At 36.7% G+C, this 24,346-nt stretch overlaps 3 protein-coding genes and 1 long non-coding RNA gene across 8 annotated transcripts; all 4 read left to right on the plus strand.

Annotated features, from left to right (window-relative positions):
* The first annotated feature begins 5,348 nt into the window (after window positions 1-5,348).
* On the plus strand, window positions 5,349-17,199 carry LOC110848654 (sodium- and chloride-dependent transporter XTRP3). 5 transcript variants are annotated; one of them, XR_002547761.2, is made up of 25 exons: window positions 5,350-8,285; window positions 8,546-8,628; window positions 8,701-8,792; window positions 10,934-11,083; window positions 11,160-11,183; window positions 11,260-11,318; window positions 11,614-11,746; window positions 11,813-12,024; window positions 12,122-12,250; window positions 12,345-12,390; window positions 12,474-12,540; window positions 12,631-12,797; window positions 13,289-13,314; window positions 13,383-13,501; window positions 13,578-13,630; window positions 13,697-13,774; window positions 13,924-13,944; window positions 14,023-14,083; window positions 14,225-14,265; window positions 14,358-14,479; window positions 14,559-14,733; window positions 14,822-14,853; window positions 15,913-16,056; window positions 16,146-16,236; window positions 16,512-16,633. XR_002547761.2 is itself a non-coding variant. In XM_035849306.1 (24 exons), exons 1-23 carry the CDS (start codon window positions 8,160-8,162, stop codon window positions 16,021-16,023), a joined length of 2,127 nt encoding a protein of 708 aa, XP_035705199.1. In that variant the 5' UTR covers window positions 5,349-8,159; the 3' UTR covers window positions 16,024-16,056; window positions 16,512-16,633. The 5 variants fall into 5 exon arrangements, 3 of the variants coding, with proteins under 3 accessions (XP_035705199.1, XP_035705189.1, XP_021951612.1); XR_004834314.1 differs by adding an exon at window positions 15,411-15,489 and having other exon boundaries at window positions 5,349-8,285; window positions 15,913-16,633; XM_035849306.1 differs by lacking the exon at window positions 16,146-16,236 and having other exon boundaries at window positions 5,349-8,285.
* Window positions 17,200-17,334: 135 nt separating this feature from the next.
* Window positions 17,335-19,686, plus strand: LOC118434860. Its single transcript, XM_035849313.1, has 2 exons — window positions 17,335-19,045; window positions 19,116-19,686. The coding sequence occupies exons 1-2, from the start codon at window positions 18,734-18,736 to the stop codon at window positions 19,668-19,670; spliced, it is 867 nt and encodes a 288-aa protein (XP_035705206.1). The 5' UTR covers window positions 17,335-18,733; the 3' UTR covers window positions 19,671-19,686.
* Window positions 19,687-21,898: 2,212 nt separating this feature from the next.
* On the plus strand, window positions 21,899-22,460 carry LOC118433985. The gene is made up of 3 exons (XR_004833708.1): window positions 21,899-22,017; window positions 22,119-22,309; window positions 22,386-22,460. It is a non-coding gene; the product is annotated as an uncharacterized LOC118433985 (long non-coding RNA).
* Window positions 22,461-22,539: 79 nt separating this feature from the next.
* LOC110841943 (elongation of very long chain fatty acids protein 1) lies at window positions 22,540-23,653 on the plus strand. The gene is made up of 4 exons (XM_022087650.2): window positions 22,540-22,578; window positions 22,653-22,779; window positions 22,889-23,016; window positions 23,073-23,653. The coding sequence occupies exons 2-4, from the start codon at window positions 22,665-22,667 to the stop codon at window positions 23,622-23,624; spliced, it is 795 nt and encodes a 264-aa protein (XP_021943342.2). The 5' UTR covers window positions 22,540-22,578; window positions 22,653-22,664; the 3' UTR covers window positions 23,625-23,653.
* The last annotated feature ends 693 nt before the right edge of the window (window positions 23,654-24,346 follow it).

Consider the following 24,346-nt stretch of genomic DNA (forward strand, 5'->3'; position numbering starts at 1 on the left):
ATTCAATTCAGATCTTCATCGATCTTCTCGTGCATCCATGGAAGTTAGGAGTCTTCAGGTCCTTGAGGTATAGATTGGCATGATGAGAGAAAGTAAATAAACTAGAAATTGAGCTATGTATTCAAACAAAGTAATCAAATTCTGTCAGATGTCAATGGCAATATAGAGTTGTCCAAACGATATGCATTCATGATGAGCGTCCTTGTTAGTTTCATCTCAGAATGTTTATTTTGTATGATTTAACCCAATAATTATAACTTGCAATTACTGCAAACACACAAGTACTGGAAAATATATTCGTTAAAAACCACGTCGAGGGAAGGGTAAACATTAATTTGTGCTCAATCTAAATACAAATGTACACATGAATATGCATAAATATGTATGCTGAATATGCGACGAATGAATGCTGTAAAGGTGATTAAAAAGTGATCTGCTTGTGGCTGTCCATGCAGAAGCTTTTTCAGAGGCTGCATAGATTGTCTAACTTCGAAGTGAAAGCTGAGACTCGCTTTCACTGGAAACTACTGGTCAGAAGCTGGTAGTAGTATTAGCAGATGGAAAACTATTTCACACATCAAATTTGGCAAGGTTTTATCTACAGATGAACTGTTTTTGGGAAGGAAAGGTGTATAGCGGAATATTCTTTATATAACGAAATACATCTGAAAATGTGAAGAAAGGCATGAAGAATTTCACCAGGACAGTTGTACGTACTCATCATCAGAACATGGGCAGAATCCTTCTGTCATATTCAAGGCCGCACAGACAGAAACTGTTTTCTGAGTTATGTATGCTCATTAATCATTTCGAAATCTACTGTAATAACTCCTTTCATCTCTATCCATGATGAAAGAATCTGCTCAAGAGACTCGTATTTTTGCAAGATTTCAACAGAACTTTTCATTCACTTTGTGTTGTAAGTAAGGGCATCTTGAAATTAATTAGCTCTTACATAAATAAATTTGATAATAAGTATTGCAATTCGACATTCTGCGCATTTTAAATTATGCATGTATTTATAAGCGAACATTGGATCTGTACTTAGATTTTTTAGACTCTCGAGCTGCATTGTTTCACGACTGTCTACGAGCAAGGAAATGAATTGCCTTCTGTTTGGCATGTCTTTTATAACTCTAGAATCAGAGAATGTGTAGCTGAAATGGAGAAATTGCGCAGAAAGAAAGAGCAACCTTATACCAAGTGCTACCTAGAATTTATATCGTTCCTACCCCAACCAGAACTAGGTTGATATCAAAAACGAGGATTCAAGGTTGCATAGTTTCACACGCTGAACCTCAAATGACAATGTCAGTCGTTACGATCAGTTTTTTCTGCTATTTTGGGGAGAACTAGATTTATTTACCAATAAAGAACGATTCAACTATGTAACTTTCCCAAATTACTCTGGACTTCAAAATAATGGGCCAAAGTTTTCCTCAAACCTCCATCAGCATAAATATAGCTGAACTATATTGAGCCCTGGATATATGCATTCCCTTACAATCTAATTCCTCTTCAATTCCTCGAATTAGGTGAAACAAGGTCATGGCGCAGTTTGAGGTTTGCTCGAGTGAAAATTCTACAAGAGTTGCCTATGAAAAATCCCATATCTACACCGTCACCATTGTTCATCTACGTAAGTTTGCAGCCAACCCTAAGTATACCATTCCCTATTATTGTGTATCCGCTATTATGGTGAAAAGCATATCAGCTCGTGACTAAATATTCCGTGTGACTCATCACTTTGGGATATGGTGAAAATTTCCAAACCATATCTAAATCACATAATCGATAATTTATTTCCCAGAAATTATCGGATGACATTATTCTTATGAAGATTAAGGTCTGGCTCTAATGCTAATAAGCTATTTTAAGATTTGGATATGCGCATATCTTTCAAAAAGTATTCCAATCAATGTAGTGTAAGTTCATTGACATAATTTAATGTGTCTAAGACTGGCGACAACTGGTTTAAGGAATGTTTGTAAATAATCTTAGTGTGGTCCTTGAGTATTTCACAGAATTTTGCATAGGTATGTAAATATAGCATGAAGGAAAATTCCATTATGTATGCCATGCTATGTACACATACAAATGTATATGAATTCGAACTTTTGTTTCATGCACAACGGAGTCAGTTCATTTATTGTCTCGCGTATTCACAGACTTTATAATTGTAACGGCGTCTCTTGAAGTTATAGGGTCAAGTTACAATCAAAGTTTGAATGTGTACGGGTTGAAGAAATGTATTCATCGGCTCTTCCGTCCAACCAATGTTATGGTTCGTAGGTATATATTTACATTTTTGCAACTTAAACAATTTAGTTGGGGCCATAAAAAATCACAAGCAATGGGCATTATGAAAGGCGATGCACATTCAAAGAACTTTGTACTTTTCCACTAGTCTCATTCGCTCCACATGTAATTGACACCTCTTAAATTAGTATATGCTCCAGTTTGGGTCCGATACATATGTCAAATTCCTTAATTTTAATGGACCAAAGGAAATAATGAACATGATATACGCCAAGTTGTCATCTTAAAATAAGAGTGTCGATTACTACGATTTTGCATACAACAGAATAACCTTCTGGAATCGACATAATATGTAAGCAAGTTGTGAGATATTGCAGATATACATATGCAGAAATCGAACCGGGGAGTAATAAAACTGAAAGTAATTTTCTCTGTGATTTTCGTACAAAGACGCAATAAAATCCAGCCAGATATCACCATCCACATATTAACTTGTCCAGACTGCTGTCGATCTAGCGTGAACGGCAATTAATTATTTGTGATTTGTGATACTGCTTCAAATTGCATCCGCAGTGTGCAATAAGCTTGAGACTTATGTATACAAATGATTCTATATAAACTGGTATATGCATGTACATACATACTCATAGATTTATGTAAATAGTTCCCTTAATGCTTGTACTTTATTAGATATTTCAAATACACAGATACTTGATCACATCCTGCCAAGTGCGGCAGACGCCTACATAAATATTTTTACATGTTCATTTATTAGCAAGTAGTTAGCACGGTACAGCCAAACATGTCCCTATCTGAAGACTGAAGTCTCTTAGTTGCACGGATTTCGAGGGGAAATTCCAGGTTAATTGAATTAATGTAACCTTGCACCTTGGTGATCTCTCCTCCGCCTACAAGTCATGCAACCATCGCTTCCTTTCTCGGGTTTTGACGGGAGAAAAGAAAGGGTTTAGTAACTCGTTCGATCATCACATTATTCGAGTAGGCGAGGGAGAAAGGGTAGCTCATGCATCAACCAAGCCAGGCTCAGCAGAAGAGTGACGTCAATTCGTAAATAGGGCTGCAAAGGAGACAAAGAGGAAATCGACTAAAAAGTCGAGTATAGATCGACGACGACGACGAGTCGCTTATGACGGTATCAAAGCTATGTTTGTATCTCAGAAAGCCTCCTTCTCCATACTCGGTCACGAGGTTTCTTCCCTAAACATTATTACACCCGACTCGAGAGATGTTTTTGAATGGGAGAAGTGCAAATGTACCGTCTAAAGCAGGGCAAGTTCGCCAACTACGCAGAAAGTTTCATTATACATAAAACCTGCCATACCTCAGCTTAGGAAGTCGGTAGTAGGAAATTATACTCCCGCATCTGCTCCAGCCTGTGCATGGTGGGACCAGGCCTACGTGATGTCTGAAGAAGCGAATTTGTAGAAATATCCAAACTCACTTCCTTCCTTATCCGCATGATTTAAATATCTAAATACATATACGCACTAAACCAGGATTGGCAGGATTGACAACTCATGAAAGCTTGTTGAAAGAGCTTTTCAGTTTTCACCACTGACTTGCAACCTTTCTGCAGTGAACTTGACATCGTCCAATGCTAAACTAATTCGTTAAATTGGATTGGCATTTTCAGGTGTAGTCAAACTTACATAAGTCAAGACTTTGTATGTGGTCTTATACGGAATTTTCCAGAAATAGGTTGAATGAATGAATGACATTGGATTGAGTAATGCTTTGTCAAATCCAGTCAGAAAAATGCAACTGGGTATCGCATCTTATGAATGTACATATGAACCTTGAACTGATAGAAAAATAGCATTAAGCATAGATTTCACACAGTTGCTACATATGCATGAATGGTATGTGTTGGTGACAGAGAGCACGATGATATCTGCTTCATTGACATTCTATACCAACAAACGTTTGGAAATTAAACTTTCGTTTGATTTATGTGTTAGCATTGTGAACAGTTGAACTGAATGGAGCAAAAAATCCACTCCATAATGGAATGGAGAGTTTGTGGCGTCATAACCTTTGAGGAAGAGACTTGAAAGGTTTCGCATGTCAGAGTACATATGGTTTCAAATAATTGAATCATCTCTTTGCTGAGCACAAATGAATAAGCGTCAAAGGACAACACTATCATTCCTCTAGCATCACGTTACTGCATTGTCCACGTCTCCATCGGCCAAAGTACCTACATGTATACATACACTTTATGCATATACTTACGTATACAAAAACCATTCAAAACGCTTGCATTATGTTCCAGAGACTGAAATTTGACATTTGTTGTGAATGTATGCAGACAAATGCATATTGGTTTGTTGATAACGTAATTACATTTGTACACATTTGTTATGAAGTCGTGTATATAATTAGGGACGCATGAATCCATTATTTGTTTCTTACATACGTCTTGCCTAATTAATAAATTGCCAGCCACGTTTAGCCCACGTTGAAGCAGTATTTCAAATAATTAAAAAGTTTAATCCTTGACATTTTGATAGAGCAAAAAGCATACAAAATTGGCAAATGTACATATACACATAACGGTAACATGTACTTACATAGATATATGTAAGTTGCATATACCCGAAGCACGGGACAGTCCGGGAACTGTCGGATCTCAAATTCGGATCGGTCGATGTTCTCGTGTTACACATGCGTCCCCTGAATATAGATGTACCTACAAGATTTCAACTTGAGAGGATTTCTAGCTATGCGATTTCGGTATGGAAATAAATTATGGAGCGAGAGCAGTGGGTGAAAGTTATTCTCTAAAGAATTCGGACATGATATAAGCCCACGCTACGGATATACGAAGTGTGTACATACAACTGCCTCACTTTTCAGCAGGAATATTTCAGTTAGCTTTCACTACGTTCTTCCATATACGTTACAAATGCATGTATAGTTATATGTAGTCCACGTACGTACGTGGTTTCCACAATTCGCGAAAAGCCATGTCGGAGAGACCCGAATGAAGGAAGAAAGGCATGCAACCACGTACTTCAAAGCGACCCACGATCCCCATACCCCACATCATCATTTGGCCAGTTTGACGGTAAAAGTGGAAGGGAAAGCAGGACGATATTTTGGCAACATTAAACAGCTACATCGCATTCCACAACCCAGTCATCAAATAGGTTGCGGACTATATGGTCTCAAGCTTTCGTGCCATTAGCCAATCTCGATATCTTCCTCGAAGCATACCACGTAGCAAGGTTTGCATATATACAATGTGTCATCGGTTGCGTCATCCAGTACAGTAACATTGTCACATGGCAGACGTATCATGGCTAAGTGAGGAGTCGTAATACCATAAAATAAAAAAGAACAATTATTCGGAGAGTATTGATTTTTAAGAAATTAGAAGCCCAGAACGTTCCCATTCTGTCGGTTTCCTTCCCATCGCACACATTTACATATGTAAGTGATGTGAGTGAATCGAGTCCAACGTTTCATTGTTAGTGTTATTATCAAAGGCCAGAAATTCGAAAGAACCAATGTTCCAAGAGAAATTCAGTGTTTGTCGCCGGTTTCATTATTCAAAATACAAAAAAATTCCCAAAATCTTCCCTTTTCCTGCAGTGCTAAATGCCAACGTGGGATCTCGGCTCGGTTCTTTCAGACAAAACAGCAGTGGAGCAGACTTTTCCGAGTACTATTGCTTCTATTACCATCAACCTTTGTGTGAAAAACTAGCTATCTAGCTTTACGAAAATTGCATACTAAATATTCGATATTTTCTTTAACATAAAATAACTACCTATACAGAAGTTGGTCCATAGGTTTACGACTTTTGTGTGTTGAAGTAAGCCAAGCAAATAATAAGCGGTCAAGACCTTTCTTATAAAGGATAAAGGCTTAAACGGGTTGATGAACCAGTTGAATAGATCGACGCAAAACAATATTTGCAGGGCTCTGCAGAGAATTTTACAAGACTTGTTTGTCCGCACACGTAATAATAACGAAATTCATATAGTATAAATCTCGTGGGGTGGCAAAGTTGTTGGGGTCCTATACAACAACACACGTGGATCATAATCAACATAGTAAAATTGTAAAACAACCCTGGTTCGTGATCTTGCGTACGTATCTCTGGTTGCCTCTCTACATGCGAAACATCATCTACTACCCCTCGATTTGATGATACTGGAACTCATCATTTATTGCAATTAAAAGAACCTGCTGCCGCATTGCTATCGTAGAACGAGACATCCAATCCTGTTTACCTGATAACCTTGCTCTTGCATCATAGAATTTCTTCTTTTCTGAGTGGAAGGTCAGCCCAATTACTTATATTTCAACTTGTCACTTACCGTGTTGATTGTGGCATCGTTTGCCATCAGCGTATCAGCCCCAACGGTGCTGGAAGGCTCCAACTTTTTTTTCCTAAAATTGACTAACACAACACAAAAAGAAAGTGATTTTTTTTCACAAATCTCAAGTGGCCTCATATCAAAAATCTCCCCATTGATGTGGATACATTTTGTGCAATTCCTATAAAACAACTCTATTGAAAACTCGATGCATATTGGCAGGAAAACGGACATAATAAGTGAATCATATCATTAACTTTCGAATGGGGTCGAGAATTCTTGGAGGGACGTGAAGCCTATCTTCTTGAGCTCAACGAGATCATTCATTGTTCGAGATCGTCTCATTTTCTGTCAAAAGTGGTAAACAAGACGGCGTGTAACGTACAAGTTCGGGTGGTCTTTGTTGGAGTGGCGAATCACTGCGTGACTTTGACTTGAATTTCCTTCACCTACACTCCAAAGGGGGAGAATTTGCACGCTGTCTGTGGAGGAGGTTTCTCTCTCAGAACTTTACTACGAAACTCTGCTCCGTGCAATGCAGTGCACCAGAATCTAATCCAGTCGCAATTCAGACATCACTCTCGAAGCATACTGACTGAACCCTTGACTCGGTGTTCTCCTTGCACTTCACTTTGTTCTTCGCAACCCCTTCCGACCACGTTGTGACAAAATTACACCATCCGTCGCACGTTATTGCTACACATCTTCTCAAACCAAAGTGGGACGACAGATTTTGGTTTCTGTTAGATTCTAGAAATCTCATTGTATCAACTCAATTATTTTAAGTTTTTCATAGATTATACGGATCTTAGAATAATTCAGAATTAAGGATAATCATGCGATTCAATGTCGTTGGATCATGAGATTGTTGCATGAAAACTGTTAACATATTGTTCAATAGAGTCTCGAAAGTGATTCCACTGTAGTATTCAAACCAATTTAGCTATTACTATTTAAAGTACGGATGTTTACTAACAGATATTTAGTTACTCCTCATCATATATTACGATTGCACACTATAAATAATTTAATGTTACGTATGCATAACTTAAGTTTACCATTATAACTCTTGAGGAACGACGAAAATTACCAGCCACGCAAAATTCGTATCTTTCGCATTGCACACACTTGCACTGTTACAGATCAGGTCGATAAATATACTGGAAAGTTCCGTAACGCAATTCAAAAGTTTTATGACAGGCAGCGAATTTGCAATATTATAATCTATACAAATTCTTCCTATACCGCAGCAACTTTTGCTCAATCGCAACCGTGTGCTTCAAAAATACTTGTATTGAAAGCAACCGAATATTTGTTTGTGAATCCTGTAAGATATGTACACATAGTTTTCGTGGTAATCCCATCCCACGTGAGAGTAAAGATTCTAATCAGTCATCAACAACATAATTTGTCGGGATCTCAATAATAATGCGTCTATAGAAAGCCAATTACTTAAGATTAGTCTCAAAATATATTGTACTACTTGACAAAACAAAACTTATCTGTGGAAAATCAGTCAACTAATAAAACTGGTCGAAGCTGGAACTCCGCAACATGGACAAGAAATCGGTGAATGTGAAGGGTCCGTACTCCCACAATGCGCTCACAGTCTCCAACAACACCGAGCTGGACGAAGACGGTCTGAGAAACAATGGAGTGCACATGATGAGAGAAATCCCGGTAAGTTTTTCGAGCACTTTCGAACACTGATGGTTGGAATTAGTGAATTACGCTGTGTACCCTAAGTTTTTTAAGAAAACGAGGATATGCAAATACGTTGCAATAAGATTTCTCCTTTCATTTCTACATGAAATCACATATTAATTCATAACATTTAATGTCATAAAACTACATGCATACATAACATATGTCAAATCATGCACATCTCTTCTATAATTAATTAACCCTAATTACTAATTACAACTTATGTTAATTTGCAGTCCGAAGCGTGTTTCGCAGTAAATGGGGGTGCAACCGGTCCTGGAGGGGCGAATGACACTGGTGAAAATGCAGGATGGGAAAGGTAAACATATTTTTTTATCTCCATATTACAAATTACGCATGCTAATTTTTGTGTGTCCTCTTGATATTTCAGCAAGACTCAATTCATGCTCAGTGTTGTAGGGTACTCTGTGGGTTTGGGAAACATTTGGCGTTTTCCGTACCTGTGCCAGAAGAACGGAGGGGGTGAGTACCATTTCGCTTTGTCTGATGAAATGTCTGATCAGCTTTTTTCATCGTACACAAATTAATTGGGAAATACATACAGGGTTTACACCATGTATGTACCAGAGTCAGTTTATATGTAGTCCCTGTAATAAGTATTTTTCTAGTTGTGGCAACACGTAACATGTTGAGAACAAATTTCGTCGTAGATTAGACACAAAGTCATTAGCAATACGGCAAAGGCCTTGCTAGTTCATGGCCGATCTGACGTCTCTCATTCTTGATGGGAAGAAAGGTTACCTGAGTTTTTAAGGCTAATACGTGATGACACCGGAAAATGGGGATCTGAGAAAGAAACAACATCACGCTGTATGTACAATCTCACTGACATTGTCACCCTGCATGTAGTCATTTCGGATGCCAAATATTTCCGCGTGATGTGCCAACAATTTACCCCACACACATGTGTGTCGAGTCGTTTTGTAAGATCCTTTGGACGAACAGAACTTGCAAAACTCTGGCTGGAGTATAAAACAAATGATTCAGTTGGCTCCTGATAAGATGAAGGATGCACAAAGTATGAATGACTTGACGTGCTTCCAAAAAATACACTTCGGATTCAAGACTCTGTTTTATGGTCTTCTTTATTGTCGCTAAATGTGTTTGCCAGGCATAGTATTTAGTACATTGAAGAAATGGTATGTAACATTCAGTAGGTCAAAAATTGATCAATGTCTCGCATTCATATACCATACAGATCACATATTTTGGAATTGATTTCAAGTTGCTTGCAGTTTACCGCATATTGATCAACAGAGAGTGCACTTTTCAAGATTGTATGCTTTTAAAACTGACTATATGTTCATGTCTCCAGCATATGTGTATGGTTAAGGTCTGGCTCAAGAAATGGCTAATTTTAGTAAATGTTTGGCAGTGCAGACGACGACTGGTTTGCACGTAAGATTTTGCTTCGATCTCATCTATTTCTGGCTACACAATTCTGGATGCAGAAGGAAAGCTGTACAAAACACTGGCCAAAAATTCTAAGCGTGTCATTCAAGACCACAACTATGTGAAAGCCCTTTCCATATTATGTAACATTCACTTCCTGAGAGAACATGCATCATAAGAAGTTATCGTGCAGGAGGTTCTGCCAATTTTTGTTCTTTGAAGCGTAGTCTTAGCTTCCTTAATTATTTGAATAAACTCAACACAACCTGAATTATTGATTACGTCACGACGATAGAGTCCGAGAGTTGCTTATCCATGTAATCAATAAGCCTTTAATTGTTGAGTTTTTGTATGAGACATTTATATGCATACGACTATCGCATATCGATCTTTATTATGACACAACTTACACAAGGTGTTCATATTTATTTGATTTTATGCTACACCGCCAGTCAACGATGATAATAAAAAAAGTTGTGCACGTAGTAAAAAAAATATAAAGGCTTCTTATATGCTTTCATCGATATTGACCCAAAGTTAATTGTGCCATAAATACAAACTGAAAAATATTTTGGACTTTGGCAGTGAATTAACTGACATAGCAAATGAACTCGTCGTGCATGCATCAACATTTTTAATCTGGACTCGGTCACTGCCGAAGACAGGACTTTTCATAAAACTCGTAAACAATAGATTCTGGAATAAAATTGAAATCGATTTTGTGCTCTTGTATTAATAATCATTCAATTCAAATGCGAAGCCAATGCTGCTCATTTTTCTGTCCTGTAATTTCTGTCGTACGAACTTGTTAGTTGTTTGTATGGTGTGAGGAAGAAAGAGAATCACCATATTTATTTATTTCTTGACTTATCCCAATCACCATTCGTGAACTATTGCAATACTTTCACGGTACATTTTTCCAGGAGACCGCATCATCTCGAGTCTTCTTTACTTTCACTCCATCAACCCTGCTTTATGAATATTTTGATTGGTTTGCTAATGGCACTTCAAAGTAACACAACAAGTGCCCACGTGTATGACTCATGCGTTGGTGCTCGTCAAATTCGTTAGTTAGGTACCATTAATCAGAATTCCATGAAGTACACAATTATATTACAAATTCGCGTAAAATTGCAACATATTCAGATTACATTGATGATTTCTAGAGTTTAGCATGCCCTTCAATGTTGCTTATTTTTTAAATTTTGTAGGAGCATTTCTAATACCGTTCCTGATTATGGTCTTGCTGGAGGGAGCCCCCTTGCTACTAATCGAACTGGGAATCGGCCAAAAGCTACGACAAGGGTCACTGGGAACTTGGAATATGATTCATGCATCGATCGGGGGAATCGGCATTGCAAGTAAGGCCAAAATCTCGAAATTTCGGAATTAGTATTGTTCATAAATATGGCTCTATTTTAATTCCACCCATTTCAGGTACTATCGTTGCTTTCCTTGTCGGTAATTATTTTAAATAATTATTACATAATACTTTGTATGTTGGCGACACATTTATGTACTTTTTTCTGCATTGCAGGACTCTACTACAACGTCATTATCACCTGGTGTTTTTTCTTCCTCTTCCAATCGTTTCGGGTAAATAATAACGACATACATCGTCAAAGTTAAGAGCTTATTGGGCAGCACTGGATTAGCACTATTGTCCTACTTTGCACCACTAAATGTTACGACACAATAAAAACTGTAAGAATCCGAAATTATCTGGTTCTTAGTAGACAATTACATATATACGGCAGGCACTATTATAGCAAGTTGCGTGGGTCATTATGTTATACCCTTTCCTCCCAAAGCGGTCAGGTCATATGGTCCCTAAGTAATTTCACCTGTACATATTCCAAAAATTAACTTGTCAAAATTTTTGTGTTCACAGTCACCCCTGCCGTGGGCTAGTTGTCCCACAGTTGAAATCGGAAACGTCACAGTGCCAGTCCCAGAATGTGTAAAGTCTTCGGAAACTGCATATTACTGGTATCGTGAAGCATTGGACATTTCTCCATCGATAGGTGAGCATTTTTATAGAGATTGAAAGAATTTTACTATGATTTTATAATCTCGTTCATTGGGTGCAGATGAAACTGGTGGAATTAAATGGTGGATGGCCCTTTGCCTCTTGTTGGCTTGGGTATTTGTGTATTTCATTATAATGCGTGGCGTCAAATCTGCTGGATGGGTGATCTACTTCACAGCGTGTTTTCCATACGTCGTATTGACAATTTTCTTTGTTCGGGGAATTACTCTCCGAGGTGCGGCTGCAGGATTGATTCACATGTACAAGCCAAAGGTACAGTATTATCTAATACATGTTTGACGAATAGGTGCCAATATTGAGCGTTATATAAATATGTGAGATGACCTTGTGTTTTAAAAATATCCTAAAGATGGAAAAACTTTTGGACTTGGCAACTTGGATGGATGCGGCTACGCAAGTCTTCTACTCGTTTGGGCTAGCGTTCGGGTCACTAATTGCATTTGGTTCCTATAATAAGCCACGAAATAACTGTGTGAAGGTACGTAAAGTCATAATTTTTATATAAGGTTTGTCAACGTTTACATTTCAGTAAAAAAAATTATGAAAATCTTCATATTTTATGTGTCTTTCAGGACGTGATCTTCATAACTTGCACTAATGCATTGACAGCCATGTACGGTAAGTCGCTATCATATCCCGAGTGTCCGGTGTTATCGATCTCACATCGTTCCTTGTTCTTACTTTGTTCTGTCTGATTTTAGCGTCAATAGTGATATTCTCCATTCTTGGCTTCAAGGCTACCGCTATTCATGATCGTTGCATTGATGGGTATGTGCTCGAAAATTTTGGCAGTGACAAAAGTTAGAAGACACTAATGATGATTGATTGCTTATGTAATGTACATATGTAAATATATAGGAATAAAAAAGTATTACGAGAACTCTTGTCCGACAAATACTCGGACATCAGCAACATCACGGACAATATATACGAGTCGTACATGAAGGAGCATTTTCCGGATGAAAAATCTCTGAACGGTTCTGCGTTCTTGGATTGCAGTCTTGAGAAAGAATTAGATTCTGCTGGTGAGTAATGTATTTTTTGCACGCATAATTTATTTTCGCAGCATCATATCTTTTAAAACATCCTTCATTGAAGGTAACATTTCTGTTAGACTTACTGAAAGTCAAAGAATACTCGAGTAATTTTACATATATCTTGCATAATAACATCGAAGCTGATGACAAAATTTATAAAAGTACTGATGATGAAATCCGATAGTGGTACCTCAGAGACTGAGTCTTCCTAATGATAACCTGTCTTCAAACGAACCAACTTCTGCACATGAAATTGAGACTCAATTATTGAATGCGATTTTAGAACTATGTATAGTTCGCTCTATTGTTACAGACTATAAATGCGTGTCTGGTTTGATAAATGGTCCCTGAATGTGATACCTCTCCATTCTTACACAAAAGATGCGTATTTAGCATTATGATCTTCATTAAATATTGGAATAATGATACTAACGGTAATGTACAATCGCTAATCAGTATTACATCTTTTTCGCTTTCAGCTGCTGGAACTGGTCTCGCATTTGTCGTAAGAATAATAATTTACTTTCACCTTCATCGCGATCTATGCATTTATTATTTACTTGTCTAACACAGGTCTTCACTCAAGCAATAGTAGAATTACCGGCGTCTCCTTTTTGGGCCATTATCTTCTTTCTTATGCTGCTCGCTCTCGGTCTTGGCTCACAGATTGGAACTATGGAAGGAGTTGTGAAGTACGGTTTTACATAATCCGTTTTATTTCAAACACACAAACAACTTAGGTTAATCGACTTTGCATTTTTGTTACAGCACTGTTTTCGAATGTTCATACTTCAAAAACGTTAGAAAAGAGTTGCTGACCGGTGAGATAAATTGCTCTGATAGTTAGAAGTATATATAACGTATAATAATATGACTTATTTTTGTAGCCATCGTCTGCTTCATTTCATTTGTGTGTGGATTGATTTTTGTGACTGGAGCCGGAGAGTATTGGGTTTCTCTATTCGGTGAGTGCTGCTTTTATTTGTCGAAATTTATCGAATAATTTTTCTGTGGTCTTCGTAAACTAAACTGCAATAAACGCTTGGGTAATTAAACCCTATTCTCGTATCCTTCCATAATTAATACTAATTCCAATTCATATTTATTTTTGCAGATGGATATGCCAGTACAACTGGTAAGTATAATAAATATGAATGAATTCTCGATTTGCCTCTCAAGATAATAACTATAATTGCTTTTGGTTTTTGCGTAGGATTGGTGATAATCGCACTCCTGGAAATTGTTTCCGTGATGTATATTTATGGCCATGAAAGGTCAGCCTAATAGATAAAATTTTCAACATTATGCGTCATACTATAGATTTACTTAGATATGTACATATGCATACATTCACTACCTAAGATTGTGTGGTAGCGGAACTTATAATATGTAATACGCTTTCACTTGCGTTATAGGTTCTCTGCGGATGTCGAATACATGACAGGGTACTATCCAGGTTAGTCATTTAGGACAAAGCTCTTAATTAAAGTAATACAAATTATATTATATAACCTATAATTATTCATTTAATTTCAATTATTCGTACAGGATGGTACTGGCAGATCACTTGGAGAATAGTTGGGCCTGGTTTCCTCTGTCTTCTTCTTGTTGGATCTCTGATTGAAAAAGTTAGAAATAGCCCCGTCTACGATGCCTGGGATAGCGAAAAGGTACGAGTGCGAGGTTTATCATCTGAAGTAACTCGATATACGATGAAATTAATTACGCAATAAATGGACAATCTTTCAGGGGGAAACACACTTGCTGCCATATCCTGGGTGGTGCATGTGTATTGCATTGGCCCTCATTATTGTGGGGATTGTTCCAATAATTGCAGGGTGGTTAATGGACAGATTTAACATACTTGGCCCAAGTGGACGACCACGAAGTGCTTCCACAACAATGAGAAGAATCGATACTGCAGGTCAGTAAAATTTGTTCGAATGCATCTCACCCAAACGATTACTAAGTGTATATATGTGATAATTTCGATTTTCCTTTTCTTGTTGCAGCTTCAACAAGGCCTATGATGGAGGATTATGAGGTGAGATTTGGAGCTGAAGAACGGCCCTGGTACAGACGTTGGCTTTAGCCTAAAACGATAAAAAAACCTGAAGTAAAACCGAGTTAAATATTAACCCGAATAGACTATATATGCAGCCAATAATTTGTGAGAGTATTCCAAGTCTCAACGATCTAGTGAATCAAGTCGACACGCTATAATATATTGAATATAGAGTACTAATATGTTTTACAGAGATCTACTAAGACTACTAAATACATACAATTTGAAAGTACTAAAATAGAATTTATAGTGAGCCAGCAAGAAGAATGATCATCAATTAACCGTGTGCGGAGTAGTATCAAAGAATTAAAACTGACTATATATGTAAAATATGTATGTAGCAATGATAATTAATATTCGTACTACTCCCCCACCCCCACTTGAATAGTGGTGGACAGCTATATTGTATTGTGCGAATTTGTACTGTGTTGATTTGTGAAGTTTGAACAAAGACTTACATCATGACAATGAAAGATCTTCAAGATTTTACAACCTGAATAACTTGTGCTATAAATATTTGTTGCAATTATTTGCAGACGGCCAATAAATGTCGGATCATGTAATCCTCACTAAAGTGTGTATTCTCTACTAACGCCATTCTCAATCCCGATTCGGGTACTTGTTTTTAACCACTTTATAACATTATTTGTGCACTACACTAATTTAGCACTGCACTTTTTTCAATGGTTTTGTGTTTGATTACTAATTTGTATGTATACCACACTACAACCTCCCTTGTTATCATAATCGAACCTCAAAAATCATCACTATTTCAGTGTTGAAGTCATGTTTTCACCATCCTTGTTGCATTTTACTGACGTATTTTTCCCATGACACTGGTTAATTTCGAGTCAAACTTGCATACCATCAAATGCGTGAATAATTTTGTTACCAGTGAACAATGATTATATGATTTAATAGGAACCTTAATTTCTTTGCATACTATTATTTCGCATAAGACTCCCTCCTGTCGCCTGATCTCTACCCTGACCTCTACCCTGGCTGGATGAGAGTTTAATTTTGTGTATTTTTGAATAGGTCACAGAGTATAGAACTGATATTTTACCGGATGACGCTGATGACATGATGGAAGGTCCTCTTCGGATGGCCCCTATGAAATCATTTAGGATGGAAGTTATAGACTGCTAATAGTGTTTCACAGTTCAAACGTAGAAACAAAATGTAATATTTAAATAATTATACTGACAATTTAATATCATTCGTTCATGAGTCACCCCTTAGCTTACAATATCTTATGACATATATTACAGTAAAGTCCATTCTCTTTGCATACCATTTGTCGAGTCTTATTTTCAAATGTCAACTTGACTGTGCAAAAATTAACGAACAACATTAGTCAAGGTAAAATGCAGTAGTTTAATGTATGTTCTACTTATGTGTAACAGTTCTAACGGCTTAATTTAAATACTAAAACTTGGTGTTGGAGTTATTTTGTAGTAAAGCTGTCTCGCTAAATATATGAATTTTACACAGTTAAAAGAAAAACTAGTTAAAAACAACTCTTGAAAATTAACCTACAAATAAATATTCATCAACGCCACACTGCAAGATCAAATGCAGTGTCATTCCAATGAACTTTGTATGTGCAATAACTCAAAAATTACGTTTTTATCCAGCTCCCCTTTGTGAGCCGTACCACCACCGCAAATTTTCTCAATCGCCCAAGAAATGAAGATGTGAAATTTGGTCAAACTGAAGAAGGAAGCAAAACGCTCATTGTACCTCAAATTAGGCAAAATAATAAGCCCATTCCTTAGCTGGTTATAGTCATAAGAATCAAACTGATTTACGGACTGATTGAAATTTATTTTTCTTGTTCGAAACGAATCAAAATCGTGATTAGGTAAAATATAGCAACATGTCATAATTATGGATTTATTGTACAATACAGAGTTAAAGCGAGTCAAGACCATTTATATAGCGCTAGACGACTGATACCAGTGTAGGGTACCGTTTTAGTCACAGGTTAGACAATTTGTGTATGTACTTTGCATAAATAATTCGTGCGACAAAGTTTGTAAGAAGTAGCTCATATACGAAAATACCTTCATCAATAATAAAATATAGAGTGTCATGAGTTTCTATCGGCAAAATATATGTATGTAGATAGCGATCGAAATGACTTATCGATCAAGATTTAGTTCTTGTCGATTGGACAGCCTCCCTAAAGATTATACGTAATTGATATCATCTATGCCTGAATGTAATGTGTGTACTTTGATCGACCAGCGTAGTAAAACCCGTAGAAACCTTATTGTTACATTGTTATGGGATGTCAATAAAACATTTTATTTTGTAAAGTTATGCGATTGAGCTATTTATTTTGATTTTGCACATGGAATTGAGCGTGTAAATCGACTAACCATTTAAAAATAGACTCCTACGTTCTGATTTTAATGATAGCACAAATTTAACCTTAAACCATAAAATGCCCGTAAGAAATAATGTTCCATCACTTCAGACTAAATCATTAAGACGTATAGCGTGGGTAAGTTTCCTGAAATAGATATTTATGCATGAATCATCGAATTCCAGAAGTAAATACTTACTTCTTTCCGGAAGCATTCATTTGTCGATTATCAATTCAATTTCGATTTATTTGCAGCCTGATGCAATCCAGAGAAAGGCAGGATATTATTCTTCATAAATATTTTCTAATCAATTCACAACTTAATGGCCTTTTTCCAAAATAGGAAGTTGAAATGTACCCATGTGCAGAACAGTATTGTCGAGGTACGAAATAGTCTGCCTACATAATGTCACACTTAACTAATTTCAGATCAAAACTGCAAAACTTAAATGTATTGCAGATACAATTTATCGTTCCTACATTAACGACAACGTGCTAAAGTTTCGAAAATGGATTGGCCCGGAAAAGCTAAAAAGTATTACTAATGCTGCAGTAAATACCTGGATTCAACTTACAAATTACTATGAAGCTACCTTAGCCGATTTTAAGAACATGGATCTATTTTTACAACTACATCCAGCAGAAGTATTGGATTTTTTGCAAGAAGGATTTTTTATGATCAACGAAACTGACAAAAATATGTTTCTTAGATTTATTTTAGTTGTGCCATTACGATATAAAAGTTAGTCGATATTTCATGTAGGGTGGTCTATGAAACACGATGTCACGGAAAAATCGGCTTTTAGCACCCCATCTTTTACCCCTTTATGCCCACTTTTAGCATGTAAATGCAGCTGTCACTCAAACAGTTAACCTCCTACCTTCCATGCTGCCCCTTGACATCAGTTTTGGGCCATCCCTGTGAACAGATGCGTTTTTAACCTAGTCAGTTACATACGTGTTTTTTTAATTCAGATCAACCTGTCGATATAGCTGCTTGGAATTCAATTGTCGAGACCTTAAAGTCAAATGAAACAATTCAGAATGTCAGAGAAATTCAAATTCTATTTGATGACGTTATTAGTTCTTCTCCAAACCCATTGTTGAATCTCGACAAATACACCGGCTACGACTTTGAAAAAACTATGGACGGATTCAATAATCTGACAAAATTAGTCATTCGAGGTAAAGCAGCCAATGATGACCTCCTTCGTGCAGTTGGGGAACATTGTTATCGTCTTAAATATTTGGACATAAATGGAAGTGCGGCAACAAGTGATGGCATTCGCCTACTTTTCTTTAAAGACGTGGAATCTGAAAACAGGTACAGAGTGAGATTCAATCAAGCAATGGCGTGGAACATGCCGAAATATTTATTGAGACCGCTGACAAAAACGTGAGCTCATCAATGCATATGTACTAATATGTACATTAACAGGGATGCATAATTAATTACGATTGTCACCTAATAGGTTGGAATATTTCGACATGTCTCAATTGTTAAACACCAATCGAGTGCTTTGCAGCTCTATTTTAATGGCATGTCCCCAATTAGTTGCAACTCCAAATAAATTTTTCTTTACTCCGACTGGGAATACAAAAATTGTTTGCAAAAATTTCAACACCAGTCCAACGTTGATGCCCCTGAGACAAAGCTTGGTGCTGAATGTTCGAACACAATTTTGTGAAGACATCTTCTGCTTTGTGAGAGGTCTTTTAGCCTGCACGCATGCAATTTTACCATCATTTGAAGTGAGGATTGACGATATTGGGTATGAAGTTGGATTTCTGCTGTTTTCTGTAAGTCCTTGCATTTTATCATTACGTTTTGATTTTAACACATTTATTGTTAAAAAAAAATTTCATTTAGAATGAACGTCTTATTGCTTACTGCCAACTGGATCAACTTACCGTAATCAACTTCTGTAGCTACACGCAATCAGTCTGTCAGTTCATCCCTATTGACCTATTAGGTCATTTTGCACCAAATCTTCAGAGGATCAAGGCCCCCTTAAAAGGAACAGTCAGTGACAAGTATCCCTTAAACGATTTAAAACAAGTTACAATTTCAATGGTCTATGAATGGGAGACTATAAAAACTATTGTGAAAAAATGCCGTGAACTAGTTTACTTGGAAATCCGGGAGTTGCTTTATCATCCAAGTGCCGTAGGGGACGAAGATATCTTTCAATTGTTTGAACGCGGCTCTGAAAATTTAGAAGTTTTCCGATTATTGTTCAAAAACAACATTACTTTGCTCGGAGGTTTGACAGATATTCTAAAAACTTGCCCTTCCTTGCGGATTATTGGCGACTTAAAATACTGGAAAATAACAGAGAAGCTCTTTTATAGGCTACATAAGCAAGTAAATCTCCATAATTTCAGAATCGTAATAGAATATGATGGGGTATTGACTGAATTCTAATTTATTTCTGCCAATGGTAAAGAAAAATGTCCTCTCAGAATATATCACAATGTATCAGCTAGAATTAAATGAATAAATGGTTCCGTTCAATTTAAATTTTTTGAGGATTTGCAATTAAATTGGATACGCCAGTCAAATGATTTCACGAGATTTCATATATTGCGATACCTTAACATGATTACATCAACAGTACAATATTATTCTGCATCACCTGCAAGTCGATTTGATTAAAATACTGCATTACAAAGTCAATCATAGAGGATTTTTAATATGATTAATTTTTACGGAACAAGAATTTCTGGCAATGCAAAAATATGCAAAAATGTAATAAATAGACAAGGTGAACAACTCTTTCCCTGAAGGAAAGTCACGTCGAAAGGTGATGATACTTATTGTTAGAATTAGCCTTGCTTGATTTTAAATTAGTCTTCGTAGTATGAATTTTATAAAAGCTCGCGTTACTAAAAAGCTAAGCTGCTAAAATCAAATACGAACGAAATTACTTGACTATTAGTATCTTGGCAAGATTATTAAATAATAAAGTGTCAAATTAAAGTGATAAAGTGTCAAATTTTGACACTTTATCAGTCTATAAGGTTACGACAAATGGCCGAGTTACAAAATAAATTTACATTTTTATTTGCCCGACCCGAGGCAGGGCTTATGGAAACGTCATGTCCGTCCGTCTGTTTTTCGATAACTCTCTAACGAGCTCACCGATTGACTTGAAATTTTTACCATGTATCTATGTACATATTGGACAAGTTAGGAAACGAGTTCGAAGATGGGCGAAATCGGCCAAGTGGTTGACTGGTGGGGGTCATGTGAGTGGATAAAATTTCGAAATTCAAAATTGTCGTAGAAAGCTGAAATTTAGTACAGAGGTAGCTAATGACTTCTAATAGAAAAAATGAATTTAAGTTGGAAAATTTTTCATCTTGAGGGACTCCATGGATGGGGTGACTCATACTGGATTTTCAAAATGGTCATATCGAGATGTGGCTTATGGGGCCTAATGGAAGAATATGAAATGACATTGATAGAATTTTATTTTGAGGGACCCTATGGGGTGACCCATACCGATTAGAAATTGCTTGAAAAACATTAAATCCGGCACGGTGATACTTATGACTTCTCATTAAAGAATATGAAGTTAAAATGCCAAATAGTAGAAAATATCTAGCAAACATTTAATCATCCACACCACGGAGGTTGGTAATATTATCATGTCGGTGAATTCGAAAAAAATAGAAGTGAGCTCGGATTCACCGAGTCAGGGACAGAATCCCTGACTCGAGCTAAATGGATCCTGCACTGAAGATTTCAAAAAATAAGACCTGTTGAAAATATGTCATGGGTTATATACAATGGGGAATCTAATTTTTAGGCCTTTTCGGATGGGCTTATAGATTTGTCAAGATGTCTGTGCGCACGATAACTCTCTTTAAACACAATATGGCGACCTGAAATTTTGCGAAGTTCATCTTCGGGTCAAAAGTAAGGATGAGTTCAAAGACGGGCATGATCGGTTAGGTCGGTGGGGGTCTTTTAAGTGGTTAGGGGTTGACTGAAAAAATATTAAATGTCATAGAAAAGTCCCAAATTTGTAGTAGGAAGTTGAAATTTTGACAACGGGTGAGACCGTAGGGACTAATCCATACAGATTTTTCAAAAATATGCCACTCCACTAGTCAATGGTCGTTTTAACCGACAACCGCAACGCCTGACTCGGGCTAAATAAAGGCTGCACATTGCAAATTTCAAGTTTACTATTAGACATAGTACCCTCAAGATTTTTAGCTTAAAAAATCAATCAAAAAATTACGACGATTTTGTCCTCAAGAATTATGTCTCTATGTCTGCCCATTCAAAAGTTATTAAAGGTCAAAGAGTTGGTTCTCACGCCCATGGGAGAAGAACCAAAGATTTTAAAAAATAATTATTTTATTTGTAACTCGACCATTTGTCGCAACCGTTAAGGGAGACCCGTTACCTAGATACTTAATGTCAAGCAATCGAGGTATCTTGGCACGATTAACTGACATCGTTTCTATGGGGTTGGGGCCCCATAGAATGATAAAGTGTCAAATAATATTGGTATCTTGGTAATGGAAATTCAAATTCTGTAATAATTGCGTAACAAGTGACAACGGTGCACAATAAAATTGTATTTATTAGCAAAGTTATGCCACAGCATTTTTGAAGGGCGACACCGCATTGCAATTTAATTGAACGATGATGCATTTAACGCTATCCCTAAAGCCTGAAGTCATTTCATAAGGACAGAAATTTTTTATATTGCCATTCGTGGAGATGGACGCAATACGTGGCATATTGATCCACGCAGGTATTTGACAAACTCTCAACACTTACGTATGTACAATAATTAGTACTCGCATAGGTGTGCAACATATTTTAACATGGGTTTAAATTTTAAATTCCAAAAAGCAAATAAACATACCCTGCATTGGTTGAGCAGCTCTGTATGGACTCCCATCATCGTACTGACGACGTATTTTCTATTAAGCTTCGTGATAGTGCCAAAGATTGCAAAAGATCGAGAACCACTGCAAATGACATACTTTCTCCATTATTACAATGCTTTCATTCTACTGAGCAATTTTTGCTTACTTATTTACGTAAGTTTTGACGTATTATTTTCACGACTAACATTGTACGTGTATGTATCGTTTAAAAATATGACATATTCCACAGTTTTTGTATTACCAAATCACCGGACGTTTTAGTCCCATATGCCAAGCAGTTGGAGGAACTGATGAGAAATTGAATTTGGGAGTGAGAACTTTATACAAGCTTTATTTATTTTATTTTACAATGACCACAAATGCACTGTTTTTTTCAGCTTGCTAATGGATTTTTAGCATATTTCATATCAAAAATATTTGAGGTTCGTTCATACGTACACCTAGTGAAACCCTGTACGCATTTAACGTCGTTCTATTGAATAATATTGAAATGCAGTTAACTGACTCGATGATTATCATACTGAGACACAAGACATCTCAGAAAAACTGTCTTCACTTTTATCACCATTCTTCAATGCTGTTCCTGGTTTGGCTGGGCCTGCGATACTTTCCAGGAGGAAGCAGTATGTACATAAAACATAATAGCATAGATAATCATACAAAAGTTACAACATGTTTATTATTATTATGTGAATTATGTAATCTATATATTTGACTTTACTTCCATTTCAGGCGTAATATTGGCATCGATCAACACATTTTTCCACGTGATCACATATCTTTACTTTCACATCGTAACGTTACACGTAGGTGGAGCAAAGTTGTCGTCCTTTAAAACTGTTGCAACAATCAGCCAAATTGTGAGTATTTATTAATAAATAATAACAATTAATAAATTAATCTATAATTTGCTTAGGTGCAATTCAGCTTGGGCATCGCACATTGTATAACGGCTGCCATTAAAAACTGTGGCTATCCACGTTCGGTGTTGATCTTGCTGATTATTTATATTGCGTCTTTTATACTTCTTCACGTTGGTCGTGGTTATATTCCGGGACACATTATTTGCCAAGGGCGAGGGGATGATGACCTTTCACAGACTGTTCCATCAGTCACGCATTCACAACGAAGTCCAGCTCCATCAATTTCTTCGGCAAATTCGACATTTTTGCCACGGCCTGCCTCAATGCCTTCTGAAACTAAAACTGCAATAATAAAGCAATCGAAGAAACAAATTAGTGAATTTGGTGGTTCTACTAGCAAACAAGGGACTGCAAATAAATACAATGGCTCAATAGTGTCCACCGTAGATGGAGATGAAGACATTAGAGTAGTATCAACTGCAATGAATGAATTTGGGACGTTTTTAAGTAGAAGACAAAGACCTCGACCAATTGAAAATTCATTAGACCGATTAGTCGCCAATGGCATAAAACTAATTAGAGACGTAAAAACTAAAACTTTGTAATTCAATTTCCTCAAATAAGTCAATGTAATAAAGCTCAGACTTGAAAATTATGTATGCTGCATGTAATATGTAAATCCGGATATGATGAGCAACCCATTCAATTATGCTATGCATGTAGCAGATATGCTTGGTGATTCCAAGAAATAATATTTGTTTGTTTATATTAAACAATAAGTTTAACAAGTGCTGCCAACTGCAAGGATTAATAATTTCAGGTTTTGTGCATAAAATTCAGAAATCAATCGGTAGATCATTTTTAAGTATCGAATAATATGAAGACGTTGGTGGTATCATATCTATTACTGCTAAATGTTGTACGCATCACTGCAGGTATTTGCATTTGAGAATTATTCCACATGCAGTGATTATCCAGACCAAAGTCATTTTTTTACTCTCAGGTCCCGTGGTCACTCCAGCACTCCTTATCCCGCCCCCAATGAATACTGAGAATTTAGCCGGTCCTACCTTTAATTTTGTCCGATCCCGCAGACAGTCTTCAGGTAAATAGATAAATAATGAAAATAAATTGCATATTAGATTGAATTTCTTATGATAGAGTTAAACATTTGAAGCAAATTTCTTGGTTATTGTTTGATGCCATTATGCAGATGACAACGACTACGGTGAGGTGTCGGGTGACATACAAAAATCATCATCTCCACATCCACCTTCAGGAATGAAACCAACAGAAACTCCAAGTAAACACGAAATTTCAGCAAACA

Source organism: Folsomia candida, unplaced genomic scaffold (genome assembly GCF_002217175.1).
Source record: "Folsomia candida strain VU population unplaced genomic scaffold, ASM221717v1 Fcan01_Sc001, whole genome shotgun sequence".
NCBI lineage: Eukaryota > Metazoa > Arthropoda > Collembola > Entomobryomorpha > Isotomidae > Folsomia > Folsomia candida.

Bases quoted from the DNA above. Each gene is read 5' to 3' on its own strand.
- LOC110848654 (XM_022095920.2), top strand. From the start codon at position 8,160: ATGGACAAGAAATCGGTGAATGTGAAGGGTCCGTACTCCCACAATGCG. The intron at 12,251-12,344 runs GTACGTAAAGTC...TGTGTCTTTCAG, and splicing joins CACGAAATAACTGTGTGAAG to GACGTGATCTTCATAACTTG. The intron at 12,798-13,288 runs GTGAGTAATGTA...TTTCGCTTTCAG, and splicing joins GAAAGAATTAGATTCTGCTG to CTGCTGGAACTGGTCTCGCA.
- LOC110841943 (XM_022087650.2), top strand. From the start codon at position 22,665: ATGATTATCATACTGAGACACAAGACATCTCAGAAAAACTGTCTTCAC. The intron at 22,780-22,888 runs GTATGTACATAA...CTTCCATTTCAG, and splicing joins ATACTTTCCAGGAGGAAGCA to GCGTAATATTGGCATCGATC. The intron at 23,017-23,072 runs GTGAGTATTTAT...TAATTTGCTTAG, and splicing joins TTGCAACAATCAGCCAAATT to GTGCAATTCAGCTTGGGCAT.
- LOC118434860 (XM_035849313.1), top strand. From the start codon at position 18,734: ATGTCTCAATTGTTAAACACCAATCGAGTGCTTTGCAGCTCTATTTTA. The intron at 19,046-19,115 runs GTAAGTCCTTGC...AATTTCATTTAG, and splicing joins TTGGATTTCTGCTGTTTTCT to AATGAACGTCTTATTGCTTA.